Source organism: Lissotriton helveticus, chromosome 8 (genome assembly GCF_964261635.1).
Source record: "Lissotriton helveticus chromosome 8, aLisHel1.1, whole genome shotgun sequence".
Taxonomy (NCBI): domain Eukaryota; kingdom Metazoa; phylum Chordata; class Amphibia; order Caudata; family Salamandridae; genus Lissotriton; species Lissotriton helveticus.
Window position 1 is genome coordinate 798,635,254 of NC_136069.1, and position 21,699 is coordinate 798,656,952.

General features: G+C 45.1%; 1 protein-coding gene across 1 annotated transcript in view; it reads left to right on the plus strand.

Moving 5' to 3' along the window:
- The first annotated feature begins 8,566 nt into the window (after positions 1-8,566).
- Positions 8,567-21,699, plus strand: part of TM9SF2 (transmembrane 9 superfamily member 2) — a 402,149-nt gene continuing 389,016 nt past the window's right edge. The window contains exon 1 of the mRNA XM_078657617.1: positions 8,567-8,930. Coding sequence (XP_078513743.1) covers positions 8,802-8,930 — 129 coding nt within the window. The 5' untranslated portion in view covers positions 8,567-8,801. The remainder of the gene's footprint in view (positions 8,931-21,699) is intronic.

The window sequence follows — 21,699 nt, forward strand, 5'->3', positions numbered from 1 at the left end:
CAAGGCATCTATGAGGTCTGGAATATCAAAGGGAACCAAAATAGGATAGTTCACCTTAGGGGATAGAGATTCTGATGGAAAAGTATTTTTAAAGATTCCACCGAAGTGAGACACCCATGTGTTTTCATCGATGGCGACCTCTATCTTCGGGGTATCCTTCTCTGTCAGGAATGGGGATCTGACTGTACGCCAGAACAGGTCGCTGTTTTTTGTAACTGCGCCTTGGTGGAGATCGTCCCATAGTTTTTGTTTAAGCTGAGCCATTCTCATCTTTCTTTCCCCTATATATTGGCGCCTCAGGAGCTGGATCAAGGGCACATCTCGCGGATTGTTTTTAAGCGCGGATTTTAGTTTAGATAGGGCCACTGTGCAGTTGTGATTAAACCACTTTGGTTTATTATCACAATTTGACTTAGGTTGAAAGGTGAGTAAGTCCTTTATGACCTCTAATATTAAATTAAAATTTCTAAGAACTTCCTTATGACTGGTTGTAAGATCCAGGCATTTCACTATATTAGAATAGGACCGCGTAATTAATTTTTTCAGTATATCTGCTGGGTTGATTTTAGCCCATTTAATGGTCAGTCCATTATAGTTCCCGACCTGAATCCTATTCTGCTTAAGGGTGATCGCCATTCCCGATTTATGGGAGGCATTAGCCGGCACGGATAAAGTTATTACTATAGCTGCGTGATCGCTGAGGGGAGTAGCTATAACCTCAAATTCCTTCAGCTTCGTCATCAGATTTTGGGAAAGAAATATAAAATCTACCGTGGTCATGTGACCTCTGCCCACATATGTCGGCAGAAATTCGTTCGAGTCTGCATTGGGACGGTTGGCAATTTGAAGATCCAATTCTGATAAAGCGGTATTAATTATGTTTCCTGGTTTGGAGTGCGCGAGGTGAGATAGTGGGACATTAAATTCGTCCACTATCCCACAACACTCCAAATTAGGAGCTGTACAGGGATGGAAATTAAAATCGCCTCCCCAAATTATGTTAGTTGTCCTATTTGTGGGGCTCCGAAAAAGAAGTTGTTTTACTTTGTCAGTTAGGGTATTGATAAGAGTTATAAAATTTTCATCTGACAAATTGTTATATGTATTAACCAGAATGATTGTGTCCTTATTGGGAAGGGTTAATGTTAAAAGTTGATGATTGGGGTCCTGGGAGGATGTAGCCACCTTTTTAAAAGATAGGGAATTAGATATATAGGTAACAAGACCACCTTTTGGTCTACCCATCGTACTAGTTAGTGCTGGGACGTTAAAAGTTTTATAGCCTTGTAGATGTAATTCCTCTACAGACCATGTTTCCTGGAGACAGATTATTTGAATTGAAGATAGGAATTCCTGTGCTGAGCCATCATTGATTTTAGTTCGCAGGCCCGCGATGTTCCAGGAGGATACCCTAATGTGTAGGGAATCGTCGCCAGAATCTGCTTCTAAGGAAATGGAGGCTTTATCACCAATAACTTGTAATGTGGTAACAGGCTGTGGTGTGGAAGATAGTTGGGTGTTAGTTGGAAAGATTTCTGGTAATGGTCAATCGACCAATTCTAGGCCACTATACCTATTATTTAGCGGGATGTTGTTCCATGGGTCCCATCGTGACTGTTCTCTATGAGGGGGCCATTGAGTATAGGGTCTTCTATCTTCCCACCTTCCTCCCTGATTGCGATGTCTCACCGTGTGCCAGGAATAGTCTGGCTCATAAGGATTGGGGGGATCGCGATATCGGATGCTTAATTGATCGTCCTGCCTGGGGAAGGGTACGGACCAAGGAGGTTCCTGCTCCTGTATATATCCGTCCACTTGCCTGAAGGGATAAAAGAAGGAGAGTGATTTGATCTTAATTCCTCCATTTGAGGTAATATCTTCCCAGGCACAAACATAATCCGCAATTCGAGGATCCTCGAAGGTGATTGTTATGCAATCCCCGGGAATTGTTTTTCTGGTATTACCTACCCACGGTACCCTGGCTACAGATCTAATTCGTCCGCGCCAAAAAGATGGAATTGGGCGGTTGGTCTGGAGCCAGTGTTGGGCCTTATTTTTTAGGGACCAGGCCGGTTCCGATGCGAGATCTGTTAGTTCAGGAACTCCAGCCATCACCACCACATAGGGTGAAGCCTCGGGAGGGAACTCTGCTGGGAATCTTGGTGGACCAGGATTCCTCGCGGTATTCCTTTTGGACCTATCCCCCAGTGTTTTTGGCGGTGCAAGAGGAGGGGGTAGGGTTCCCGATGGTGTTTTGTTAGAAGTTGTCGCTGGAGTTTTATTGGCTATTCTAGTAGGTGCCTTCTGAGTCAGATCAGTGGTCACGGGTACGACTGGGGCAGTCGAAATACTTGTTTGTTGCAGACTGCTCGAGGGAATTTGAGCTAAACCTGGTTTTGTGATTTCGGTCAGTTTAGTGGTGTTTTTGTTTTTATTTATGGACTGGTTTGGAGTTGTTGATCGGGAGGTATTTTGTTGTATGTTGCGCGTAACTGGATTGACATTAGGTGCACTTGTGTTGATTGGTTTATCACTATTATTACCGGCCAGTTTTTGGGGACATAACGAAGGGGGCTTCTGTTGAGTTTTTAGTAGCTTAGAAATTTGCAGTTCTATGGCTGCTAATCTATGTTCTAAAGGTAGTAGGGCGTGTTTAATTACGTTAGCTATACTAGGAAGAGTTAGTTCCTGGGTCTCAACCAAATTCAGATCCACATCGATTTGTTTATCGGGTTGAGGGTCCGGAATTATCAGGCAAGATGGTTCTTTCTCTACCTGATGGACTAATGCAACGATCTCAGTTTGTGGTACCCTATCGTTGTGGATTAATGGGATAATTGGAGACAATATCGGGTTTGCTATTAGATTTGGGTTTCCAAGTGCCCTACTTTTACTAATAGCTCCCTCCCTCCTGCCCCTTTCAATTCTTTTTTCTAGTGAGGAGATTTGCACAGATGTTGTTGAGAACAATTCTGGGGTTTTCTCTAAGTCAAAGCTAAGTTGAGAATCCGCTATTCGAGAGACTGACAGATCTACGGTGTTTGGTAGACTGCGTCTCTCCCTAATCGGCCCCAACTCAGCGTTTGAGGGTACTAAGATTGGAGATCTGGCTTCCGCCAGTGCGCCTAGTGAGGATCTTTTTGCGAATGCCAGATCTAGGGAAACCCTTTCTTCGATTATCGATATACTTTCGTCGATAAGTGTGTTAGCCTTCGCTAGAAACTCGTCCATGGGGCCGAGCAATTTGCCCGCTACGGTGGGGACTTTGGTTTTATTCCCTCTCGTGACAACCATTGCTAATGCTAATAAAATATAGAACACGGGGGATACATAAAATAGTACAATGGGAAGGGGTCAGTTTAAAATATAAATATCAGAGAGGTGGCCCAGTCCAGTCTCTACCAGCCTCTAACGGCCTAAAACGGCCCAGTCTTTGCCCGGGTCTTCGCCCCGGGCTGCGACCCGCGGCGCGACCCGCGGCGCGTTAGAGACTGGCTGGATATGGAGGACGTAAAAAGGGCGTGGCCGCCGGGGGAAGAGGCGCCGGCTTCAAGGAGCGGTGGTTTCTGGGCCTCGCAGTCCCCCGGTGGGCTGTTCAAGGACACAGCCAATGCACTGCTACCTGGGCGGGTCGCGCTGAGAGCGAGATGGTAAACTGCCGATTGCAGTAACGCTCCCACCAGCCGACCTCAGCTCCAGGGAGTGCAGGACGAAATTTGAGCAGACAAACAGTTCCTCTTTCCGGGACAAAGATTGCAGGTCAGTGAGCGGCACCCGCGCAGCGGGTGTCGCGAAAGGTTTTGAAGCAGGGAACCAGTCAGTGGGCGTGGCCGCCGGGGGAAGAGGCGCCGGCTTCAAGGAGCGGTGGTTTCTGGGCCTCGCAGTCCCCCGGTGGGCTGTTCAAGGACACAGCCAATGCACTGCTACCTGGGCGGGTCGCGCTGAGAGCGAGATGGTAAACTGCCGATTGCAGTAACGCTCCCACCAGCCGACCTCAGCTCCAGGGAGTGCAGGACGAAATTTGAGCAGACAAACAGTTCCTCTTTCCGGGACAAAGATTGCAGGTCAGTGAGCGGCACCCGCGCAGCGGGTGTCGCGAAAGGTTTTGAAGCAGGGAACCAGTCAGTGGGCGTGGCCGCCGGGGGAAGAGGCGCCGGCTTCAAGGAGCGGTGGTTTCTGGGCCTCGCAGTCCCCCGGTGGGCTGTTCAAGGACACAGCCAATGCACTGCTACCTGGGCGGGTCGCGCTGAGAGCGAGATGGTAAACTGCCGATTGCAGTAACGCTCCCACCAGCCGACCTCAGCTCCAGGGAGTGCAGGACGAAATTTGAGCAGACAAACAGTTCCTCTTTCCGGGACAAAGATTGCAGGTCAGTGAGCGGCACCCGCACAGCGGGTGTCGCGAAAGGTTTTGAAGCAGGGAACCAGTCAGTGGGCGTGGCCGCCGGGGGAAGAGGCGCCGGCTTCAAGGAGCGGTGGTTTCTGGGCCTCGCAGTCCCCCGGTGGGCTGTTCAAGGACACAGCCAATGCACTGCTACCTGGGCGGGTCGCGCTGAGAGCGAGATGGTAAACTGCCGATTGCAGTAACGCTCCCACCAGCCGACCTCAGCTCCAGGGAGTGCAGGACGAAATTTGAGCAGACAAACAGTTCCTCTTTCCGGGACAAAGATTGCAGGTCAGTGAGCGGCATCCCAGTAACTTAAGACTCATTCGTGCAAGTCTTGGAGTGGCCTTCAACATCCCTTCTGAGGTAAGGATTTTTAGTAGGGGTTTGTGATCCGTCCGCAAGGTGAATCTAGTGCCCCAGACAAATTGTCTAAACTTCCCAATACCCCATACAACAGCTAGCATCTCTCTCTCAATAACTGAGAACTTCCCCTCAAGAGTGGTTAGAGACCTGGATGCAAAAGCAATTGTGACTTCGAATCCTTCACTGCCAGACTGTGAAAAAACAGCCCCTAATCCCTTACCACTAGCGTCAGTGGTGATTATGTTGTGTAAGGTGTGGTCAAATGCTTGGAGAGGGAATGCATTAACAATTTCTTTCCTTATATTATCAAAGTCATTTTATAACACATCATTCCAGACAAATTCCTCTCTTATTTTAAGTAATTGTCTAAGATTAAAAGTATTGTCCGCAAAACTCTTCACGAACTTCGAGTAAAACTCAACCATCCCTAGAAATGACCTAAGGTCATCTTTAGAACAGGGAATAGAAGCGTTTTCAATTGCTTCAACCAACTTTTTTTGGGGAAAAATGCCTTTTGCACCCACTTCATGTCCTAAATAGGTCAAAGAGTTCATACCAAATTTACACTTTTTTAACTCAGCTGTTAAACCATTACACTCAAGCGTTTTCAATACAGAAATAAGTCTTTTGTTATGGTCTTCTCTGGCTTTACCCATTACAAGTATATCTTCTTGGAAATAAGTTACACATTCCATGCTCTTGAACAACTTATGCATCAGACGTTGAAAAACGGCCGCTGCCGATGCTAGTCCAAACGGCATTCTTATGAACTGATAACACCCAAAGGGAGTTATAAAGGCCGTTAGTTTTCTACTTGACTCGTGCAGGGGAATTTGATGGTAAGCTGATACCAAGTCTATAGAAGAAAACCATTTCATACCACAGCTCTGTGCTAAAAGTTCATCAATCCTGGGGAGAGGAAATTTATCAATTACAATGTTTTTATTTAGGTCTCTTAAATCAATGCATAAGCGGAGACGGCCGTCAGATTTCCTCGCGACGACCAATGGTGCCAACCATTCTGAGCTTTCTATTGGCTCAATGACTCCCTTCTTTTTCAAGATATCCAATTCCTTCATGACATCACTCCTGACGCTCAAAGGGATAATCCTTGCTTTATGGCAAATTGGTTTAGCACCATCCTTTAAGATAATTTTGTGTGTGAAGCCAATCAATTTCCCAATCTCACCTGAAAAAACTTTAGGAAATTGCAAGGTTATTCTGTCTAAGAATTCTTTGTTGTCCTCTTCAAGGATCAAAACCTGAACATCACTTCTTGCATTTAAGATAATGCCTAATGCACCTTGATCGATCCAGCCAAGAACGGATGGACCAACTTCAGCTACATATAATTTGCCCAGACATTTCCGTCCTTCGAATTCAAAAATTTCCTCAACGAACCCCACCATGGGAATTTTCTCACCAGTATACGTAACAGGTTTAATATCAGGTGGTAATAACTCCTTTTTTAAAACATGTGCAAACAACTTTTTCCATACATCACGCTTAACAATCGTGTACGGAGAGCCAGAATCAGGTACAATATTAATTAAGACTCCCCCTATTAAGATGTCACAAGTAGGTTTTTTAGATCTGCAATTTATATTCAGAACAGCGTTCTCATCTTCCCAAAAGTCTAGGATGCAAAAGATGCTATCATCACTAGATGCATCATAGTTCTCAGCATTTGGCTCATTAGAGTCATCGATGCATTTCACTATTTTCTTATCTTTCCCAGATTTAAATTTACAAACTTTAGAAAAATGTCTAATTTTATTGCAAAAATTACATTTTGATTTTAAGGCTGGACATTTCGGATCATTAGCATAATGTCCATTGAACCCACATCTGAAACAATTAGGAATGCTTTCTTTTTTATCTTTAAAAGATGGACCAGGATTAACATTTTTTTATAAGAGAAAGAGGATTTATAATTGTTCTTTTTTTGATAGTTGTGAGACACTTTGCTCACAGTTAGTTCATCAACGGTTTCTTTTAGATATTCAAGGTACTGTTCTAATCTTTCTTCAGTAAATTTAAGGAATATTTAAAGTACTCTGAAGACGTAATTCTGCGGTGACATGCACACCTTTGTCGCATGTTCCACTGAAAAGTTTCGGTGACATGCACACCTTACAAATATCTTATTTGTTTTAATTGGTTTTCATTTTCCTTACATTGTACGTTTATTTATTCTTTTACCCATTATATTTTCATTCTGTGTTATTCTGCTCAAATATTAACGTTTTATTTTCAGGTTGCCTTTAGAATTGTTCGAATTATTAAATGGCATCACAAGGGGGGGTTGAATACTCCTGTTCCATTTTTGCCCCGACCTGGTGAACCATCAATTAAATGGTCGGACTGGAAAGTCTACCTTTTAAATTATATAGAGGCCTTAGAAGAAGAACAAGACAATGCTTTTTCTCAAAAGAGGAAAAAGAAAATGCTTTTACATAGTCTGGGGCCGGAAGGCAATAGAATTTTTAATCAGATGGAAAAAAAGGTTAGAGCTGATGACAACACTGTATTCCTAGACGCTCTGGAGGATTTGGATATGCATTACCATCCACCAGTATGTGTAGGAATAAGCAGATATGAATTTTTCAAAAGGAAGCAAGGCCAAATCTCTCAACCTCCTTATCCAATCCAGGCCACCAATACGATAATTTTACTCTTGATTTCAATTTCATGATACCCAGGTGACCTTCATAGTTGATAGATAAAATTTTACTCCTCAAAGAACACGGAACAATAACTCTCTCGCCTCTACACAAGTGGTCAGCATCATCTATGCAAAGTTCATCTTTGATTTCCCAAAATGGTCTAAGCTCATTTCTCAAATTTGATTTATGTGGCCATCCTCTAATGACATAGTTACGGACAGAGCTTAATATCTCATCTTTATTACAGCATACTTCCCAATCTTTTTTAGAGATGGCCACTAATCTTTGGTCATTGTCCTCATGAATAACAGCAACCTCATTAGACTCAAATGAATCATATGAGTCATCACAACCAGGTAAGGGAGAACGACTTAAATAATCGGTATCTATGTTCTTTTTGCCAGGAAGATATTCAACATCATACGTATATCCCAGTAACTTAAGACTCATTTGTGCAAGTCTTGGAGTGGCCTTCAACATCCCTTCTGAGGTAAGGATTTTTAGTAGGGGTTTGTGATCCGTCCGCAAGGTGAATCTAGTGCCCCAGACAAATTGTCTAAACTTCCCAATACCCCATACAACAGCTAGCATCTCTCTCTCAATAACTGAGAACTCTATAGCAACCAGAGAATGCACCACGAGCACAACACCACACTTTACATCTTGTACATTTGCAATTTTTTCTGTTTGAATCGTTTATGTAATGCATGTAATCCTAAATCCTTATGTTCTGCAACTGGTTCTTGTGTAAAGCGCTCTGACACCTTCGGGTAAAGTTCGCGCTATATAAAATCGCATTAAATAAAAAAAGGAAAGCTATTTAAGTTGCGTTAAGCACCATGGCAACCTTGCTACGCCACTGACGCGCTGCCACTGTCCAGCAATACGCCCCGTCTAATCAAGTCACTGTTTACGAACGTATTGGTTGCAATGAAATGCGAGAAAATATTCATCCGGCTATAAGGAATCTCGCTGCCAACGTGTAAGGCGCTGCATTTCCTTCGCAACCAAACTTCAAAAGAACACTGAGAACGTAACCATATTAACAACGCCACGTCACAGACGCGCCCATGACCTAGACAGGCGGAACAGAACGTTCACAGCCAGCAGCCAGAGAGCAAGGAAGGAGAGTGGGTGGGGCCTGGCCACGCCTCGCTAATTATTTTTTACCCAATTGCCCATTTCGGCCTGACTCCTGCATGGCCGTCTCCTCCAAGGCTCGGCTGGCTCAGGACTGTCATGTTCGCGACGGCGCGTCGCTCTGACGTCAGCTACGAGGTTGACGTGTCTGCGGAGCAGGAACCGGAAAACGCTGGGAGTGAGAGGGTCTGTCATCGGGAGTAGCAGCAGGAGATACCGAGACCCACCGAGACACTTCCACCAGCCATGGCGGTGCGCACTTCCCTAGTTCCCCTTTGCCTGCTGATGACGTTCAACCATTTGTCGGCTTTCTACCTCCCCGGCTTGGCTCCGGTCAATTTTTGTGAGCCCAATGAGCGGAACGACGAATGCAAGGTGAGGATTTGTGCACTTCCATCGATAGGATTAAACAGATCGTTCTTGAGGCAAGGATCGGCGGCCTATACAAATTCTTCGGTCAGTCGTTCCCCCTGAAAGCTGCATGATTGTGAGGGTCACGGGTTGATCCCTACACGTGACCGTTTATAGTTGACAGGTCCGGTCGTAACATAGTTCCCAAATTATAAAGCTCATTCCTCGTCACATATACCTTTTTTTGCTTGGACACCTCTTGGATTTTCAGAAAGGTGCTTTTTTAATCTCCCAATTTGACATCCGGAGTGTATTGCTCAGTAAGCGTGACTGAGGTTGGTACTATTTTGAAGAATGACTGCACTTGTATGATTCGTTTAAGACCACACTAAATGTATGTATGCAGCAGAGGCGTCCTCGTTTGATGGGCATCATGTAATACAAACCCAAAGCAAATTATTAAGTGGATAATCGGTCGTCAGTCTCTCGACAGGATAAAAACACAGATATTTGAGTGTTCATTGTAGTTCCCATGTAGCGTGGACAACTTTGACAAAATGGTCCCAAAGATTTTGGCAGAAGCGGGAGGATTTCTCTCTTTCTTTACCAGCCTGGATAAACAAGATCTCTAACCTAAAATTATGAAGCTACAGTGTCTGCAATTTCAGTGCATGAGTTAGAGTGGTGACTGTTTAAATCAATCGGGTTAACTGCATAAATGGTCTCCATGGATATTTGTCTATGCATGCAGATTGCCAGTTCTAGCCTTACGTATGCAACTAGTAACAGGGATTTGTGCACTAGCTTTCAGTTTTTATAAATATAGGAGCAACCTTTTTTACAGCCCGTTACAAGTCGGTGCCTAATTGCATACGGGTTCAGCGAGAACAGGACTAATATAAACTCCTTTTAACATAATAAACATATTAATCTCCTTTTGGAAGCAAAACTGTTATGTACAGAGGAGATTCAAGCAATTCCAAGCTCAGTTTTGCAATGATTAAATCTTAATTTTCTGAATATTTCCAGACGTAGCTTGCTAGCACAACATCAAGACACGGGATCTATACCAACATATTTATTTTATTTGTGGTCCAAATATTAGACAAATATTTTTCAGGTTTAAGATACGTGAATTAGCGATTGAATCAAAAATCCCCAAAAAGATATAGATAGCCCCAAAAAAATGGGGTTGTCATTTTCGCAGAAAAGGTGCTCAGAATGCGGCTCATGTTTTATTTGTATGTGTACAATTAACATCGTTGCTATCTGTAAAGAATGCTTTAACATTTTAATATACTGCATTACTGTACATTTCTGCATTGATTATTTATTGTAATGCATTATTATGTGTCATTGTAAATTGATATTTTTATATATTTTCTGTGGAAGACATTTTGGCAATTACATTAAAAGAAGTAACATAAATATGAATGGTTTTTCAGCTGCAAATTGATGTTATTTTATAATTTGCTTGGTAAACAAAATATCTAATGTGCAAGGTGTTCTATAGCGTTTTCTGCAGTTCATTGAATAGAGCAACTATTTTTATTCGATGTTAAGAGACTTGTGGAAAGAAAAGCAGAAAAATGATTTAGAAAAATAGGTGTTATATTCATAAAATGAATGCTGAGACTACTGTTGTTTCTCAGATTTTGCCAACAATTTCATTGATGTCACTAGTGATTACCTAAAAACTCGTTCACACCAAGTCCATCTGTGATAATGATTTAACACACACAGGTCAGATAACGACTGCTCACTTTACTCCAACAGATTTGGCAGGGTCCAGGTGCTACTTTTTTACCATGCAAAAAACATTGTCTAGGTACCCAGTCATCTACCCCCTGTTCTTCTCTCCCTAAGCTCCCAAATATTTTGGGCCGCAAAAAGCTGCTTTGTACCACCCACCCCAGTTATTACAGGATTTGCATTTCATGGTCTTTCTTGAGAAAATGCTCACATCTGTCAAATCGTCGGGTAGAATTTTTGATAATGCAATATTTAATCCTGTAATGTTTACCATGAGAATAGTGAGATTAGGCAAGCTTCTCTGTTGTAATATCAAGTACCTGATGCTCGATAAACTGGGAAACCCTTGCCACAAGCTCGCCTACCAGATTTTGAGTTGATTGCATCATCATGTGGAAGTCAAATTGGTTCAATTGGGCCCAACGTGCAAGGTCCAAAAAGGTGTGTTTTGTGTAAGAGCAGCAGGTAACTCTCAGTGAGCTGCCTCACATATGCAAGTCAGTGGTCAAACTGATCCGATTTGACAAGTTCTGTGTGATAAGCTACAAAACAAGAACCAGCGCAAACCCTTTGAGCATGCTTCCACATCTCAATGAAGTCTGCCTGAAACCAGAAACGGAAAGAATTTAGTTAGCAAAAACGTTTTTATTTTATTTTTTATTCGTGATGATGTTACACCTGGTGTAAGAGTAGACCACGTGAACAACACCCTACAAGGAATGAAGCACCTACCTGTTTAACCTACTTGTCAAACTGGTCTGACTGCCATTTAACATTCCCAAAGACATACATACATTCTAAAGCACAGTCGTCACTCATGCTTACCACGAATACGCAACAGTAAGAGAACAAAATACAAGCAGTACATTTCTTAGGACTATTTTGGCGTCTTTGTCAAAATAGTGTTGCGTTTTTAAATTGTCATAATGACGAATTTTGGAATGGTAGAGGTCAACCACAGCTGGAAAGTTTTACAGTAATCATAGTGTGTTGTACATATCTCTCCTGTGATTGATCCATCTGCACCATCCTGTCTGTGTCACAGACCCTTGCACTTTGAACAATTTTGGCATATTACACCAACTCCCTTTTCTACTAAACCAGATAGGCTGCCTTCAGATGTAAAGCAAACACAATAAGATGATGGACCGAGCGCTGAAACTTTTCAGACACCCGCCCCCAGTCACTATTAGATCTGGGTTTAATCCATAATGGTTCTTTTGCTCACTTCACCACCCCAGTTCAGACCCAGCCATATGCAAATCAGTCTTGGCCCTGTGAGTCCCTTGCTCACTTTGCCACTGGATTCAAGTTAGCCTGGCTGATGAGGGGTGTTACCCTGAAACTGCTCCCAGGATGCTTAACAGTCCTAAGAGGACCCGGCTTGGCAGTTCGGGCTGGACTGTTCCCATGAAGGGCAGAGTAAAGACTGATTTGCATATGGCTGGGTGTGAACTGGGGTGGCAAAGTGAGCAAAAGAACGATGATGGATTTAACACAGATCTAATAGTAACTGGGGTGAGTGTGTGAAAGGTTTAATCGATCCGTCTGTCATCTTATTGTGTTTACTTTGCCTTCAGATGTGTCCAGAGTAGAGGAACACTTAATTTTACTGTACTAAACCATGTTGCCTAAAATTGCACACATTCACTCTTCCTGGGTTTGGGTATGAGGCCTAGCATACAGTGTTTTAAAGAACATCGCATATGCAGGCCTACTAACTCCAACTCTATTGGGATAGATGCTCTGATGTATTAGATTGTCAGTGTATACACCTGCTGACCTCATCTGGTTCTCCACTTGGACAACAAACCCTGGATGTTCCTGCTGCTCCCAAACAAGCAAGAGGTCACTATCCTTTTACCCCATACAAAAAGTATTGGGGTCAAGGGGCATCCCAGTTGTGTCCCTTAATGAAAGGAGTTGAAGTGTACTTATATATTTACTCAATGTTTTGAAGAGTTGTGAAGCACTCAAATCAACACTGTGATTCCCCATGATTAGTCTTTAATGTGTTTATTAAGCCTCTTCAGGCTAAATTGATGGAATGCCTTTTTAGAATCTCGGGTTACTGAGGCTACTATTTTGCATTATCTTAAGTTATAATGAATCCCACATGCTCTCCCTGTGCAAGTGGCTCAAATTCTTTCATTCTGGACAAAATCCCCTTAGTCGGAACCTTTTTGTGACAGTTGAGTAGTGACAAGTGTCTGTAATGTGAGTATTTCCTCTGATCTTTCCAGGGATTTGGCAGTGTTATTATTATTATTGTCTCCTGCATTTACAGTATATGCGTTCTCAATTGCAACAACTTTTTAGGTTTATGGCTTTCCTTGTCCAGGCTTGTCTATCTTGTGTTAGTTTCCTCCCTGGAGCATGGCCCTTTTACCATTTCTCTGATTGACTTCCTTCTATTCCTACACTGCTCATAATTAGGTAATTATTCTTTTTTCTTTTTGCTTACGCCAGCCATGAGAGTGCATGTGTTTTTCTATCTCTCATTTGTGTGCTTCTCCCCATGTCGAGTGGGTCTGTTTTGCTGTCTCCCTCTTATTGCAGGCTCCCTCTCGTGTGCTTTTCCTCCCTGGAGCTCTGTTGCTTTCTGGCCCCAGTGCTCCCCCCGCTTCTGTGTTGATCTCTCTCGTGTACTGCTTTTCCCCTCCCCGCCCATCCCCATAGCTTCCTCTGCATGATAATCTCTAGCCTTCCCACGTCCAGTCTTTTTTTCCTCTTATTTTTGTGGGGAAGGGTCATGCAGCGCATTGTTACATGCCTCTCTGCCTTAGAAAGCAGTTTTTAGGCTGCTTCTTTTTCATTCTTTATTTTTTTTTCAATTTCCCCATCCTTCTAGGATGGGTAAATAATTCATTTTAAAAATGGTGTCTGGTTATTTTGTGTAGTCCCATCTACAAATCGACACTGCAGCCGCATCCATGTGCCTTTTATTTTGATTTTGTCCATGTTGCAAAGCATTACCAAAATTATTGGCAAAGTCAGTGGGTCCCAAAGGTGAGACCGATTGGCTTTGCTAGTGCTTATGTGATGCGGTGTGACCACAGATTCCTCACAACATTCTATGCCCAATCTGTTCGGTCTAGGCGCTTTCTCTTGCATTTTACATCTAACTGCTAATCTTATTTAATACACCCTAATCTCTAAAGTCAGAGAATTGACTACACACTGACTCAGCAGAGAATCCGTACTAGTTTGTACTCAAGGAAATTCTTTTAACGCAACTTTTTATAATACTTATTGAATAAGGAATGTATGCTTTTTTTGACCTGATATCTTGCTTTGTGGTTAGTCCCAGGCTACACAATGGCCTTTTTATCCAGACTAGCAATTGAAGCGAGGTATTAAGCCTGCTTCATCTTCTTGCTACATCTTGGCTTTTATCTATTGTTTTCATATTTTAACAGGATATTTGCTGTAGCTGCTTATTTACCCTTGAACTCAGCTAGATGTTTTAAGTATGCACAGTTCCACCCAGTCAACCATCAGCCTTTGTTTCCCCTTGATGATTTGGGGGGGGCGGGTGTATCTTGGCCATCACATACTAACACACTGCTGTCTGTTTTGATATGTGTTTTGTAGGAAATGGAATAATCTTTAGTTTCACGGTGTAGGTGTCTCAAAGCACTTACTAGGTCAGATTGGGCAGCATTCATTTCTAGTGCCTGCCTGTTTTTATCATGCATCCATATCATGACCTATTGATATCAATATCCAGCAAGCAATTCAGATCTGCTGTCTAGATAATTTCCTTTCCCCTTGACATTCTAGCTTTCAGTAACTGTGGCTCAAAGAATTCTGGTACTGAGAGATAGAGGCGCACTCCAAAGGTTGTCTACTATATTAAACTAGATTAATTCAGTTGATAAATTGATCTGCTTGGGGTGCTGCATTACACACGAGTGTTGGCTAACACCGTTACGTAAAAAGAATTCTGGGTCATTTAAGTTGGTACTGTACATGCTCTGCAGATCTGGCCTTGCCAAAGGGTGCGCAGTACCAACATTCATCACCCTGATCATCGATTCTGTGTGTTATTACCTTGAAATGGGCCATGCAAAGACATGCGGTCACAGATGCCCTTGGCAGGCATTGCATGTGAATCTGTCTTCTATTGTACAGTGGATGCATCTCGATATAGTTTCTTTTAACATTTTTGTACCCTTTTCATGCCTTCCATGTCGGGGGAGAGGGAAGTCAGGATGAGTCTGCCTCTTGCTGGAGCTTGGTCGGTCTGAGTTTGTTGTTTCTGGGGCTGCAGCCAGAAGCACGACCATGCCTTCTCTTGCCCCACAGGTACCCGACCATTAGGTGCAGCATTATTCAGCCAAGGAAACCCTACATGCACCCAGCAGTGGGAAAGATTTCTGTTAGTTCATCACTAACTCCGCCAACTACACGTGCCACAAGCTGAGCTCATCCTTCACCGCATGTGCCAAGAATAGCCAAATATTGTCTAGCTTCCGGAGATGTTGCACGCTGTCTCTTCAACATATGAACAGAAGAAACTCTAGCAGGATAAATTCTATGGATTATAAAGAGGCAGACTTACTATTTGTCATCTCTGATGGTAAAAAACTCGCCTAGTATAATTTAAGCATTAATCATGATAATGGATATAGTTGGAATCGCTTAACTATTTAGAAGCATTAATGTACAAAAAGTCAAGGAGGCAAGAATTGCCGCACAATTAATTTCTTGTTCTAATTTTTTTGTGTGAACTTTTTATTTGAAAGAATTTCAGCATTACAACAGGTTGGAAGATAGATCTCAAGTTCAGCAGATATTGCACATTACATTTTGTGTCACTAGGTCCCGGGTTACTGCTCATCTCATGCACTTGTAACACATCACAACTCTGGTTGAGCGATCTCTTCCCTCCCCCTTCGCAGTTTGTCTGTGGAGAGGATACAGATTTCACCCCTATACTCATTCCATTTAGCCCATTTTTTATCCCATTTCTTTGGGCAACCTCTATTATTGAATACCTCTTTTTCTGCGATCACGGATCTATCCATGTCTTTCTCCCATCCACCCAAAGATGGTGTGTCCCTTGTTCTCCATTTTAGGGCAATGTTCCTTTTGGCTAGGGGGCAAGCCCCAGGGAGACCCATGATTGTTCAGTGTGGGTTAAATCAGAAGCCTCCCATATATTAAGTAGGCAGAGTTGTGGGGAGTTGGACATCTCTTTCCCACAGATATTCTTCAACTTAGTTGTGATTCCCTCCTAGAAGGATTGAATTGCGGGACACTCCCAGAGCATATGAAAGAGCGTTCATTCTTGGGTACAGTACCTAAGGCATTCCGTGTCTATTCTCTTCCCCATTTTGACCAGGGTCCCCACTGAGCGATATGATCTATGCAGGATTTTGAGTTGGATTAGCCTCCGTCTCATGGGAGTAGCTACTTTTCGTGGGGAAGACAGAGCATCCTGCCAATCCTCTTCCTCTAAGTTCCCAACGTCTGCCTCCCATTGTTGTCTAATACGCACCAGTGGGTCCGGTCGGTTATTTCTTGTTCTAATTTTTTATTGTTTTTTGTCAAAATTATTTGATTATTTTTACAAAAATAATAGCAAGTAACATGAGCTGTTAAGAATACTACAGCCCATCAAATCATCATAAAAAGTGATAAGAAAGAAAGAGAAAACAATGAAAAGAATATATATTTTTTTTTACAAACTTAATTTTTTCAGCAGAATAAACAATACAGTCCCCCCCCAAAATTGGCATCAGTGTACATAAATACAGGTGATCGCAGTTCACACCCCCAGCACAGCTTCAACAGTTGCAGATAGTACAGGAGACGCAAGAATTAAATCCACGGGATACAGTGCAAGTATAGAAACTGACAATAGGAACATGTGCGCAGTAGTCAGGGTATTTCCCCAACCCCTATTCTCCCTCCCCAACACCCGCCACCCCTTCCTCAGGTCCCGATTCCTCGGACGAGAACAATGCAGCACTAGTAGCATCGGAGTCATTGTCAGACGACCCCACAGCACACATCATACGCCATGCAAGCAAGTCCTCCTGTAGCCGCTCATCTCTACGTGTATGTTGCATGTGTGTTTCTTCAGCCAGTGTCCATTTCCCCCACATCCCGAAGCCATAACGACATTTCAGGCGCCCTTTGTCCCATCCAGGTGATAGCCACTCGCCGTCTAGCCAGCACCAAAAGCAGCTGCAGCATCTTATAAGATGGATTCTTCTTCTTGGGTTTGGGGACCAGGGCTAACAAGCAATGGATCGACACAGTCCGGTCAGGTCAAGACACAGTCCCGTGACCTTCCGGATGTGGGCTACTACTACCCTCCAGAAGTCCCCGACCAGCGGGCACTCCCAGGCTAAATGGAGAAATCCGGCTCCGACCGAACCACACCTGGGACAGGCATCCGATTTATCCGCCGCGATGCGGCGCAGAGCAACTGGGTTACGTAAGTGCGGTGCATGAAATTAAAGTGGATCAATTTGAAACGTGCGTTACACGACACTTTCTTGGTAAGCGTCCCCACCCGTTTCCGTTGTCCCGGGTCCAAGGCAACCCCTAGATCCGCCTCCCATGCCGCCCAGGACGGGGACATTGGAGGCGCCGAGTCGCATCTCATCGCTGCATATAAAAGCGTTATCAAGCGCCATCCCGTGCCGCACGATAGCAGGATATTCAAAGTATGGGATACCTGGGGCGCCTCAGGGAACTGTGGCCACGTCGCTCTCGCTATGTCCCGTAGGCCTCCATAGTGGAGGTACTGGCCCCCAGTAAGACTGAAGGCCTCCATAGCCCTCTCCAGGGTCACGAAGGACTCATCCGGATACAAGTCTGCCAACGTGTCGCAGCCGCGCTCTCGCCATTCCCGAAACGACATGTGTTCTTCCATTAGTGTGACCGGTGCCAATATCCAAATCGGTAGCTCCCTATGAAAAGGGGCCCGTCTCAGCACCCTTTCCACCACTCGTTGCCAGATTCCCGCAGTATGCCGGACAATATATGGTAGGTCGCCATCCGCTCCCCTGCCACGCATCAGAGCCACTTGCAACGCCTTTTCATCCGCGCTACCAGCCAGGAGTCGCAATTCCCAATTGTCCGCGCCTGCGAACCAGCGTGCAGCTGGTATAAGTTGGGCCGCGTAATAGTATAAATCAAAGCGCGGGGCTTCCAAGCCCCCCTCTTCCCAGCGTCCGACCATCGTACGCAGCGCAACTCTGCTGCGTCTGCCTGCCCAGAGCAGGGAGGTGAGCAACGTATTGAGCTTGCTGAAAATACGAGGAGGGAGAGGACAGAGGGAATTCTGTAGGAGATACAATACTCTAGGCAGCATTACCATCTTCGAGACGGCCAACCGTCCCATGAGAGAGAGTGGAAGCGTATTCCAGAAGGATACAGATTGTTGCAGGGAACTGAGCACACGGTCGGCGTTCCGGGCCAGCAATTGTTCATCAGAGACAGCCACCTGAACACCCAAATAGCGGAAGGCCGTCATCTCCCACCGCAGTCCCAGGGGCGGGAAACCCACATTAGGGTCATCACCGCATCCCGCAAGGGGAAAGATCAGGGATTTCTCAGGGTTAAGACGCAGCCCAGAAGCTGCACCAAAGCGTTCCAAGTGGTGTAACAGGATCGGCAGTGACTCCCGTGGGGAGGGCAGATAGAACAACGCATCGTCCGCATAAAGCGAGACCAGGTGCACCACATCCCCCACCCGTATACCCCAGGATGCCATCTCCGCCCGTAGTGTCACCGCAAGGGGCTCAATCGCCAGAGGGAAGAGGAGCGGTGACAGGGGGCACCCCTGACGGGTGCCCCTGCCCAACTGCCACTCCTCCGAGCGGGCCGCTCCGAGTCTGACCCTGGCCGTAGGCCCACTGTAAAGAATACGGATCCAGGCGCAGAAAAGGGGCCCCACCCCCGCCAACCGAAGCACCTCTAAGAGGTACCCCCAGCTGACTGTATCAAAGGCCTTAGCCAGGTCGATCGAGACCAGGACCTGAGGATCCTCCCTATCGCGCGCCTCATGTAGAACGTGATTCAGGCGCCGGAGATTCATGGCGGTGTTGCGGCCTGGAATGAACCCGCACTGATCATGATGAACCAAGCGCGCCATATGTGGTGCCAGCCGGGTGGCCAAGATCTTAGTAAGGATTTTGGCGTCGGTATTGATTAAAGTGATCGGCCGGTAGGCCGCGGGATCACAGTTATCCCCACCCGGTTTTAGGAGCATGCAGACCTCACCCTGCTGCATGGTGGGCGGGAGCGCGGCTCGCTCCAGCGCTTCATGGTAAACCTGCAGGAGACGGGGCGCGAGGGTATCCGCAAACGCCTGGTAAAACTCTGGGGGAAACCCGTCTCCACCTGGCGTCTTAGCCTTCGGTAGGGCGGCCAAGGCCACCTTGACCTCACGAAGCGTCACTGGGGCATCCGTGTCCTCAGCATCCTCTTTAGAGAGGGTCTGAAGGGGCAAGTCCCGGAGGTATGGCTGATACGACGCCTCCGTCACCAGGGGGTCAGCAGTATAGACCTTCTGCAGATGTGTGCGGAGCACCGCAAGGAGGTCCCGCTCTGAGTGCACCAGGACCCCAGCGGGATTTCTCAACGCAACAATTCGCGCAGGGGCCGATTCCCTACGGAGAATCCAGGCCAGCAAACGGCCCGATTTGTCCCCCTCTCGGTGAAGGCGTTGGCGATATCGACCAAGAGTGAATCTATCTAGCCGGTCCAGGATATCATGGACGCCTTCTCGGGCCGTCCTTTCAGAGTCCACGTGTGACCCATCCGGGTCCGGGAAGGACTGGTAGTGGCTGAGGCGCTCCTCAGCACTTGCGAGGTCACGGAGCAGCTGTTTACGGACTCCATATGTCAGACCCATACAAGCGCCCCGCACGATTGCCTTGAGGGCATCCCATTTGGTCGCAAAAGGGATACCACCCACTTCCCAGTTCAGGTCCAAATAAGTACGCAGGGACGTCTCCACATGGTCCCGTCCCACCGGATCCTGCAGAAGATCCCCCTGGCATCCGCCAGGTCCTTGGGTGGGAGGACCGGTCCACCCACTGTACCATGCACGTCACGGGCGAGTGGTCGGACAAAAACCGAGCCTGATGCGTGACCGATAAGACAAGGGACGCGTCAATGTTGGCAGCAAGGACCCTGTCGAGCCTGCTATGTGTATTGTGTGTGGGGGTAAAGCAAGTGGAAAAGAATAATATTAAGTAGGTAGCAGAGTAGCACGTTGTCTCTTAAGCAGCATTTCTTAGACGACACAAAGAGTATCACCCCCTTTATTGCACGACATTCATTTGATAGCACCAGTGCAAGGGTCTGGTGTGTGAGTTTTGGGGGGAGTCAGTGAAGACTGCAGAAAGATATTGGGGGGGGCAGTTTGATTTTTCCTGCAGCAAAGTATAACAAATCCTCTTGTTAGCAAGAAACTTCACCTAGTGCTGTGCAGTAGATGCCCAAAGAAGGTAGTTAGGCAGGTTCATGAGCGAGTAGTTGAGAGCACAGAGGTCTTGCTGCTCACGCCATGACTGGACATCACAGTCAGCATTTCACCTTCAGCCAGAAGGATATAATTGGAAAATCTTTCCACACCTCTCGTGCCAAACAAAACCAGTTTTTCCAGCTCCAGTATGGGAGATTGTATTTACATCATTGACATCACCTGGAAATACATCTTGAGGTGACAGACAAAGACATCTGAGTCAATAAATGAATAGTTCATTGTACTCAAACTCAGATGATACAGACCGAAAAAGTAGACAATAATTCTTTTGTTTCACTTTTTCACCACACCCAAGTATTCGTATACCACTCTTTCTTTACTAGTTTCTCGGATGTAAAACAAGAAGCTCAGATTTCCTCTACTGGCTATGGAGGCACTCAAAACATACATATGAAAAGCATACCTTCAAATACTACACAATATGCAATATAATGTTCACATTTTAGGCCCAGAAGTTATTTTCTCTTTCTTGGTTCCCTGCTTCGAGGCAAAGGACTTGTGGCACTGCTGAACACCTAAGGCATAGATCTACAGAAACTATTACTAGAGAATCTCCAAATGTAGTTATTCTGAAGTAGTGGGTTTTCTTGATTCTGATACATAGCCCAGTGTGGCATATCTGTAACTTTGTTATGGTATGTGATGGGTATCTGTATGAGCAGTGTGATTGTGCCTATGTTGTGAACCAGAGGATGCAAACCTTAAAATATGAATCTGTGGAACCTGGTTCGAGTCTCGGCAGGAACACTCAACGTCCTGTGATTCTGGGCATATCACTTGATCTCCCTGTACTTTGCAAAATGAATGCGTCTGTCTGTAACGCAACTAGCGCTCATGTAAAGCGCTCTGATAACTTCGGGTTGAGTGCGCTCTATAAAAAAACTCCACCGAAAACATTATAGCGTGCTGACATGAGGGGGATCATAAAAGAGCTGGTAAGGACGCTAGTAGGCAGATGGTCCCTTCTTTGAGATGTTGAGCTTATTTATTGTATCACACAGCCAGTCTGAAAATAACAACAAAAATGGAAATAAAATAAGATGTTGCTGTCCGACCAGCAAATGGCAACCACAGACACCTATGGTGCCTGGGTATTGGTTAAGATTCAAATTTTCAAGTTCGAAGACAGCTGGACTATGGCCCCACCAGGCAGGATAAGCTTGAGATCAGAATCAAGCACATGGGGTAGGGGGGTCACTAACAAACTGAAGAACCCACAGAGGCTAGAATTAGGTGAAATAAAGGGTTTTAAAGCTGCGCAGTCCCTGGCCTCCGGACCTCATCAATGCCAGACAGCAACTCACCCTCCTAGTATACAGATTTGTTACTCTAGTGTAATTTTTTTTAAAGCTCCCAATTTTAGGTGCTAAATGAACAATAAAAGTTACTTAAATCTAAATACTCCTTAAAGCATGATGTTTTGGGACCTTTCTCTTTCAGTTGTCCACTATACCACCCACTGTTAGAGTGGTTCCTTGCATCTCCTTGGGGTTTTTGCCCTCCTCGCTTTTCATTCATTTTTATAAAGTA